Here is a 10169-nt window from a genome sequence, read left to right on the forward strand (position 1 = left end):
TTCAACTTTGAGTAACTCAACTGATAAGGCTGACCGTTACAAAGTGATTGTCAAGTGTTTCAGTGTTTCAGTGTTTCAATAGTTGAAAATGTGACCTCCACATTTAATCTATCCCAGTCAATAGTGAACACACGCACTGCAAGTTGTAACTGAGTTACAACCTGCTGGCCATAAGACTCAAACAAACAAACTCAAACTAAAATGTGAGTAAGGCAAAGAACTCATAAAAAAGTTCTCAGGTTTAAACATTCTGATACGCAAAGCGAAGTGCGCACTAGCGATGGGCGATATGGCCTAAAAAATGTATCACGGTAATTTCAGTTGTTTGTTGCGGTGACGATAAAAATGATGATAAATTATTATCTTCTGTAAAATATCAGATCATGTTAATGTTTAAGTTGTGTTCCAGTGACTGTGCTAAAAAACATCACACAACAACAATTACAGTACACAATAATAATTCAAATCAATTACAAGTTTAAAATATAAACACAGATTCTGTATTTATTTATGCTCTCATGGTGCAAAAATAGTGCAAACAGGAAAAGTAACAATGTGTTTAGATGTGTTTCAAAATTACAACAGAGTACAACTGTAAATAAACTGTAAGACAGGTTTTAAGACTACCAGTAATTTACCAGTAAGTGGTATTTGTGAACGAAAAATATAGGATTACCGGCATTTAGAACAGATGATGTCAGACAGCGCTGCCAGCTTCGGCCTTATCAGAACGTTTTTTTTATAGATGACGCGTTTCCACAAATGTGCTGCTTAAAAGTCGAGCACACCTGAAGTTAACATCCACATTTCTTCATCAAATTTTTTTCAAACGGCTTACCATCTATTTGCCAAATTGCAGACGTCCTTAGCACACCCTCTGTGATTTGCGGCCCCTAAAGCAGCCTAGGAGGATATGCAGCGAATATTAAACCTAAAACTAACTTTACCTCGCTCCTATGTGAAGCCTAATGTGCAAACGCAGGTTCCGATTGATGCCGCCTAACGCAATGTTGTTTGGTCACGAGCAACTTCGTGACCGTCATCGTTTGCTGAATGTGTGAACAGCACATTTTTGTATTTACTGGTAAATTCATTCTGGTAAATTCATGGTAATAACATCAAGCACCTTCTCAGCCTCATGTCCGCCTTCCGCCATGTTTGTTTTCACTCCGCACATAAACAGTGAATTAGGCACGCACAAACTGCCTCATCAACTAGATTTATCGTTGTTATTGTGAGGTGACAGATTTTCACTGCGAGGAAATGAACCTGGACATTCAATTTGTCGAAAAATCTCAAAATCGGCAAAATGGACATACGTGGCTTTCATCAGACAGCGACGATTTTTCAAACACTTTAGCTTAAAATCCCCTCAATCCCGGCCTCAGTCCATTCAGAAATACTGGTTTGTTTGAATCCGTTAAACACCACAATGATTTTCCAACAAAGTCCTCTAAGTGCACGGAAGAAGAATTTCGAAGAAAGATGGTATGTATACGTCAGATTTCAGTTGTAGAGCTTCAAGGGAGGCTGCACGCTGAAAATTTAGTGTAGTCTATTAGTGTTTCCATAATTTCTATCCTATAGTGTACAGTACAACCAGCATGTTATTTTTTCAGCTTTGTTGTCTCTAAGGGGTTTTATTGTGGATGCTGTCACTAACATAGCTGTCTTTATAAGAAGCGTTTGAGTTGGCCGTCACAGAACTGCAGCTACCTTGTACAAGGCAATATTGAGTCTCTTTTAATGTATATAAGGTGAGTCACATCATTCAAGTGCTTTGTGTCTTTATTTTTAATTTATAGATAGGACATCTTCTGTTGCTGTTAAATATTAATGTACCTCTTTTCTGCCATTTCTCACAGATTCCAGAGTGATAATGGAGAACTTATCCATCATAGTCAGCTTTGAGCTGACAATAGATCCGTTTTGCATCTCTCCAGGAGTCAAATATGCTATATTTTTTATTGGCATCTCCATGTACTTTCTTAGCGTTATTTGCAATGTGACTTTGTTGCTTCTCATTGTGTTGCATAAAAGTCTCCACAAGCCAATGTATTTTATTCTGTTCAGTCTTCCCCTGAATGATCTTGTTGGTATCACATCAATGTTCCCCAAGGTTCTCTCTGACATTGTAACAGAAACCAACTACACATATTATCCTCTCTGTGTGTTGCAGGCTTTCTTACTCCACATGTATGGTGGCGGTGTTTTGTTTATCCTGGCTGCCATGGCGTTTGATCGTTACATTGCCATTTGTATGCCACTACGATACAATGCCATCATGACACCGAAGGTTGTGATGGGAATTATTGCTCTTGTGTGGATCCTTGATCTTTCATTCATTATCGTGTTGTTCTTGTTGCAGGCAAAGCATCCTAGATGCAGGTCTCACATTGTGAATGTGTTTTGTAATAACCCCTCTCTACTTAGGCTCACCTGTAGTGACACCACAGTTAATAACATTTTTGGCTTATTTGTAACCGCAGCAATGCAGATTATTACTATTTCTATTCAAGGATTTTCTTATGTGAGAATTTTGCTTACATGCTTGGCCACAAGCAGGTCTGAAGCAAAGAGGAAAGCTATCAATACCTGTCTGGCTCAACTGGCTATCTTTATCATATATGAAACAGTTGGAACTTTCACTATTTTGTCATACAGGTTTTCAGTTAATCCAGATCTGCAAAAGATTATGGGGATGCTTGTCTATTTAGTGCCTCCACTTGTTAATCCAATTGTGTATGGATTGAACAGCCATGAAGTACGAACAAATCTCTTAAAAGTCTTTAAAAGAAAAATATCAATGTAATGTACATTTCTGTCACAATTTCTGTCAAGATGTATAAATGTATATAAACTATAGAATGTATTATATATAACCATTATAAACAATACCCTATTATAATACTGCAGTATGTACTGAATTATAAAAGTGCTCCAGAATTAAACAACAACAACCTATCTACTTAAGCCATATTTACTATAATGAAGAAAGAAAGGATTTATAATGTTTATGGGATATTTTTGGCCACTTTTTCATATGTTTAAAACAAGACTGAAGAGCAGGCAAATGCTTAATCTGGGTTTGATTAATTGGATTTTTACTATGAACAACATTTGACATGAAAAATGTGATGTAAAAATTGAAACCAAAATACAAAATAATTGTTTTGTTTACAGAAGTATAATTCCTATGAAACTAATAAACTGTCAGCAGACTTAACAAATGCAGACTTGTGTCAGTTTTAACCATTTAAAAGCAACAAATATCATATCACATGTTCATTGCTACAATACAGTATCTTATTTCTGCTGTGTGTTTCAAAACAATTTGCCATAAATACAATACGTGACAATTTCACATTTAGTTGACATTCGGTCAGTTTCCCGGACAGGGATTAGCTTAAGCCAGGACTAGACTTTAGTTTAATTAGGAAAATAAATAGTTTTAACAAAGATGCCTAAAAACATTACTTGTGTGCATTTTGAGGCAAAACAAAGGGCACTGATGTATTTTATGATATGTTAGTGCAAGATGTTTTCAGTTTGGACAGCTCTTAAATTTATTTTAATCTAGGACTAGTCTAATCCCTGTCTGGGAAACTGCCCCTTAATGTACAGTATTTAGCTCAACTAATAGAGCATGATTCAAAAGGAACGGCAAAATAATGGGTAAAGTTTACGGGGAAGCCCTGTATTGTGCCCTATATCTTGAATGACCAGTAGGTTGTTCTGTATTAACCTCTTGAAAAGCACCCCCACTCCACCATTTAGAGTATAAGCATAACTGTGGTATCATTAGAAAGAAGACACTTTGAGCTTCATTTCCCAGTTTTCAAAATTATTTTAAGATAAAAATTAATAAAATTAGAGAGGCTGAAGTACATTGTAATACATTTTTTTTGCATAACATCTTTTTTAATACTAAAACTCTTAATGATAACTATGTGTGTGAAACCTAGAAATGCAATGATGCCAAAGCCACACGTCTAAAGAAGTTATGTTTCACGTTTGAGGTCAATAGGCCCAAAAATGAACTTCTTACAAGAGTTTTTGTAAGACTAGTGCCTTTTCTAAGTGCCAGTAAGCCCCAAAATAAAAGTCTTTGTTTACATGCATACACGTTCGTCCTTTTTTTTATTTATCCTTATGTAAGTGTATAAAATGCCGTTTCCACACCAGGAAATAAAACGTCACACAAAGATCGTTGGATTTGTTATCTAATTGGCTACACATTCTGTCTATCAATATTTTCCATGAAGTCATTGGAGGAATGAGCGAGTCAGATGACGTCACGATATTTGACAGTGCTGTTTGGATATTATGTATTATACTCCCACCTACTTTTAGAAACAAACTATGACCGCTGTTTTGAATGCGAATGTAATCTCATATTCAAGTGTTACGATGTAAATAGTCCTCAGATTGTATATTATTTTCTATTACAAGACGTTCATGTGAAATCTGATGTAAACAATGGACAATATATCTAATATATCGTATTTCACAGATTATACGCATTTGTGGACAATACTGGCCATTGGATGTATTTTATTGGAGAGTTTTTATGGGTTATTCACACATCTGAAACAGACTGGATTCGATTCGCGATCGTTATATCAACACAAAGGTAAGGAGTCCGTTACTATTTTGCATGTTGTCATCTGGACTTCTGTAACAAAATACTATATTTATGATGCTAGAGCATCTGTATCTCAAAACAGAGACCATACACTGATGCTAAACCTATAGCCCTTTTAAACTATGTATAGTAATGTTAATAGTATCATTGTTTGTAGACAGTAGGCTATATAGATATTGGTAGCAGCGTTAAAAAAACTGACGTCTTTCCGCCCCCGAGCTAGTGCGCGTCGAGTGGTTAAACACATAAATAAAACACTTAACTGCACTTAACTGGCGCAGGCCTTTTTGAGTGTGTGTGTGTGTGTGTGGGTAGGTGATGTACACCTTTAAATTAACATGACTCTGGCATTTTTTGGTCTAGAAGCCTAATCTTGGTCTAGTTTTAAAGAAGACACTTTACAGTTCCTTTCAGTCGGTCACTACGATGTCACATCTTGACCGATGAATTAGGAACATGTTTCTCGGGACCAATCTACTTCGAGAAGCTACTAAATCGCCAATGATCTTGGCATGCAGGTATTTGCATCTGCCGGCACCACCCCGCTGCGCGATCATAAAGTGAGCAGCAGGTGCAATACCAAATCAGCTTTTTACACTTAGAAAGCCAGCAGATATCTGCTATTGAGAAGCTCTCACCTTTCCTGCTGGGAAACATGCCCCCTGCTAGAAGTTGGTTGGACAGACAGCACCACAGCGGACATGTCTGTCGCTGCAGCATGGGGGGTTGTCTATTTCCAAGGTCAGTTCGGATCCGCTCCCACCTTCGGGCCGGGTAGCACAACCTGAGTTCGACCTGGAAATGGCGGCCTAAAAAAGGCGGCCATGCTCTCTCGGGCGGCAGCAGCAGTAGGGATGGAGTATACTCAAACCTCCACTGTCCCGGATTTACGACTAGTATTTTGGAGTTGCTCGGACGTCTCAACCCACACCTCTAATACCTTTCTTCCCCAAGGTTCATTATGAGCTGACTCTGTCCTGGAAAACTTGGTTTTTCTCTCGTCACCGGCCATTTTAGCCATCACCCCTCACCTCTCTCTTTGGCAGAACTGCTAAGGGCTATGTTGAAGCCCCTACAATGGAGTGGGCGGTTGCGATGCAGCTGTGTCCAGCCACCGCTACCTCCTGGAAGGACCGAAACAGGTCTCACCTGTCGCATCTCGCCCGTCATCTCCTCCTGTGTATTCAGAAGAATCTGAGGTCTCTTCATGCTATTCACATTCCGGGATTGCCCAATGTAGTGGCCGATGCGCTTTCACAAGCAGCGCGCCCCAGCGAATGGCAACTTCACCTCCAGTCGGTTCAGCTGATTTGGAGTCGTTTCGGCAGATCGATCTGTTTTTCTCACCAGAGATGACTCATTGTCGCCTGTTTTATTTACTAACCGACGGTTCACTTGGAATCGATGCACTGGCACACAGCTGGCTGCGGGGTTTGCCCAAATATGCGTTTCCCCAAGTGGGGCTTCTCACACAACTCTAACCTACTCTAGATGCACTCTAACCTACCGCGCTCTGTTCAAACTTGCCTTTTCCGTATGGAGCGAGATATGCGTCTTTATTACATGCGATAAATTAAATGATCTGAGAGAAATAAAACTATTTGAAAGAAAAAGTTATCACACTGATAGCAAAGAAGCATTTCATGAGAAAAAAAAAAGAATATTTGAGAGAAAGTTTTCATACCAATAGCAAAAAATAATAATATTTGAGACTAAAAAAAAGTTTTGAGAGAAAGTATTTTCTCATGATAGAACATAAAAAGTATAAATTTGAAATTTTTAAAATTATTTTTGAGAAAAAAAATCTCTCAAGTATATGTTTTTTGCTATTAGTGTGAAAACATTTTCTCTAAAAAAAAAAAGTGTTTCTATCAAAACGCTTTTCTTTGCTCTCGATGCAATTTCTTGCTCTCGTGTCAGGATTTTGCTTTCTGTGTGAAAATTGTGTCATGGGCGTGGCCACGTTCCTATTGGCCAGTCGGGAAAGCATCGTCTTGTCTTGGGAATCGAACTGAATCATTACACCGTTGTTCGGTTCACCTAGATAGATGGCGTCTCTGCTTTTATTTGAGCACGGACACTCTAATGTTTGAGTAAGATGATGACACACAACTCGATGGATAGCTGGCTGAGCAAGTTCACAGCACTGAAGATTAAACATTAAAAAATGAAATGGTACTCTTATTCATGAATGAATGTGTATTATATTATTAGCTTGCTAATCGCTAATTAGGCATCATGCTAGGTAAACTTGCAAATGCCAAATGAATGTTTTGATTCACTCCTTATTTAGTGAGTAGTGATCTAGTTTCTACCTTTGCACTTGCTAGCCTCAAAGCACCTGAAGAGTAGCTGCTTGTTCATCATATACAACCTCCTGTATAACTTTTAACCAACGTTAGTGTGCATGGAGGAAGTACAGAAAAATAAGGGACGCCTAGCTGCCGCAGCGCGGGGGGCCACACACGTCGGGGCTACGCCGGTGACCACAGTCCCGATGTACGTGCCAGTGGTGGTATATCATAACTTAAATGTGTTTTTTTGTTTTCATAAAAATATTAACATTAATACCATTATAATAAGATAGCTGCTATTGAAATCAGTGTGAACAGATGCACTCAGTCTCTCAATATCAATACACAGCTATGACAATAATAAATAGGGCAACAAAGTAATAATAATAATAATAATAATTTGTTACACTTATTTAGCGCTTTTCTGCAACACTCAAAGCGCTTTACATATAAAAGGGGGAATCTCCTCAACCACCACCACAAAAAATAAGCTTTGGAGGAACTTGTGAGATTTGAACCATATTTAACTTATTAAATTAACAGATCCATATGTAGTGGTACAAGGTGATTGACATGTAGTGGCACAAGGTGTTTGACAGCTGTGTTCACCTATCGGATCATCAAATATCAATATCAATAATGTGTTATGTTTGTAACAACACTGGGTGTGTTAATTGTAACACATTGTTTTATGTTAAACTATTCAACACATTATGTGTTATTTCGTATTGATTTTGAGTTCATGTAAATAAAACACTAGATGTGTTGTCCGATGTCTCAATTGAACACATTCGTTTTAAGAGTGTATGTAAAACAAATCGCGTCCCGTATTGATTTGATACGCGTCATTTTGCCTGTAAATACGGGACGATTTCGTGTTTCACGGGACGGGTGGCATTGCCACCTTCCATGCACAATAACGTTGGTTGAAAGTTAAACAGGAGGTTGCACATGATGAACAAGCAGCCACCCCCCAGGTGCCCCGAGGCCAGCAAGCGCAAAGGCAGAAACCAGACCACCACCCACCAAACAAGGAGCGACCCAAAACATCCATTTGGCATTTGCAAGTTTACCTAGCATGATGGCTAATTAGCGATTAGCAAGCTAATAATATAATACACATTCATTCATGAATAAGAGTACCATTTCATTTTTTAATGTTTAATCTTCAGTGCTGTGAACTTGCTCAGCCAGCTATCCATCGAGTTGTGTGTCATCATCTTACTCAAACATTAGAGTCCGTGCTCAACCAAAAGCAGAGACAGCATCCATCTAGGTGAACCGAACAACGGTGTAATGATTCAGTTCGATTACCAAGACTGGAGAGACGATGCTTTCCCGACTGGCCAATAGGAACGTGGCCACGCCCATGACACAATTTTCACAGAGAAAGCAAAATCCTGACACAAGAGCAAGAAATTGCATCGAGAGCAAAGAAAAGCGTTTTGATAGAAACACTTTTTTTTTAGAGAAAATGTTTTCACACTAATAGCAAAAAACATATACTTGAGAGATTTTTTTTTTCTCAAAAATAATTTTAAAAATTTCAAATTTATACTTTTTATGTTCTATCATGAGAAAATACTTTCTCTCAAAACTTTTTTTAGTCTCAAATATTATTATTTTTTGCAATTGGTATGAAAACTTTTTCTCTCAAATATTCTTTTTTTTCTCATGAAATGCTTCTTTGCTATCAGTGTAATAACTTTTTCTTTCAAATAGTTTTATTTCTCTCAGATCATTTAATTTATCGCATGTAATAAAGACGCATATCTCGCTCCATATTTCCGCTGTAGAAAACAGCAGCGATTGATGGACAGAAAGCAGGAAATTACAGTAATAAACCATATATTGCCAAAAAGCACAATATGTTTTCTTTAGGAGCAATTCTAATTTTTTGATAGCTCAAATGGTTGAAGAGTTAGGTTGAATCAAAAAACAATGTATTTCCATGGATCTGATTGGGTGGCCAAGCTGTCAATCCACCCGTAGATCTGCCCCTGGCTGAACGCTGATCCTGATGCAATGAGACAAATTAAATAAACAATAATTAAAATAGCATTAAGATAATATCGCAGCGGTTCTCATTTTAATGTCTTTTACAAATAAATTTGTATGATTTGACTCTATATGAACACTATATATTTGGCATTGTAACTTGGTTAACATGTTTGTCATTTCTGAGGACGGGCCAGAATGATTTTAACTGAAATATTTTGACAGCGCAAAGCAAAGTGCAAAGAGCGGGCAGCCTGTTGTAAGCTCTAACATTTACATCCACCTTCCTTTTGAATTTGCAATCTACATTGGCATGCACGCAAAAAAAAAGGAACAATTATCTTACATAATAAAATACTTTAACTACCTGCTATCTTGGTATTGTGAGCATGTAAATTTTTAAAATATATTTTGTATCTAAAATTATGAGTGGAACATTTTATGCATCTTTATTTGACATCAAAGCATCAGATCCTGCAGACCCCTGGTTGGGAACCATTGTTCTAGAGCATGTTTGATATGGGTTACCCAAAGTGTTAATTAATGCATTAACTAACAATTGAAAATTGAATTGAATTGAACATGATTATTCATGTACTGTTATTGTAAAGTGTTACCAATTTTTGATTGAGGGTATAGGGAGCTAGTTTGGACACAGCCAGTATTGTTTTCTTTGGAGAAAATGCTCTTTAAATGTACAAAATTAATTATGACTGATAACTGAGTGTACATTGGTTGTAAACTCATTATTGAGGTGCATTATGGGATTAAATTAGGGGACTTGATCATGTCCACTATAATTTCGAACACCACTACAAAATTTCTGTCCCCTCAAATAGTGCAATATTTAAGCTATTGTGTAATGAGCTATTTTGGACACAGCCAGTATTGTTTTCTTTGGATAAAATGCTCTTTAAATGTACAAAATGACTGATAAACTGTGGGATTTCATATACACCTATAAGCAATAACCGTGTGTCTCAGAGGAAATGTGCCAGCTTTACCAGCAGTTTTTAAATTGTTAACATTCACCAGCACCAAAACAAAATAAGCTGTGGATTAGCAGAGAAATGTGCAAATGGGGTTTTAAAAAATGTCAGATTCTGCTTTTGAACTTAAATGTTTTATAAAAGTTTACACCAAGAATTTCACTGCAAGTTGTATCCCGTGAAAAACAGTGTAGGTGACATTAAATTACTATAAACTTTGGGATATGGCTCAATGTACACATT

General features: G+C 37.3%; 1 protein-coding gene across 1 annotated transcript; it reads left to right on the forward strand.

Moving 5' to 3' along the window:
• The first annotated feature begins 1879 nt into the window (after positions 1 to 1879).
• LOC129438209 (olfactory receptor 52J3-like) lies at positions 1880 to 2812 on the forward strand. Its single transcript, XM_055196849.2, has one exon. It carries the CDS (start codon positions 1880 to 1882, stop codon positions 2810 to 2812), a length of 933 nt encoding a protein of 310 aa, XP_055052824.2.
• The last annotated feature ends 7357 nt before the right edge of the window (positions 2813 to 10169 follow it).

The sequence above is a fragment of the Misgurnus anguillicaudatus genome, chromosome 24, assembly GCF_027580225.2.
Source record: "Misgurnus anguillicaudatus chromosome 24, ASM2758022v2, whole genome shotgun sequence".
In the NCBI taxonomy this organism is placed as follows: domain Eukaryota; kingdom Metazoa; phylum Chordata; class Actinopteri; order Cypriniformes; family Cobitidae; genus Misgurnus; species Misgurnus anguillicaudatus.

Coding starts and splice junctions, on each gene's coding strand:
- LOC129438209 (XM_055196849.2), top strand. CDS start 1,880: ATGGAGAACTTATCCATCATAGTCAGCTTTGAGCTGACAATAGATCCG.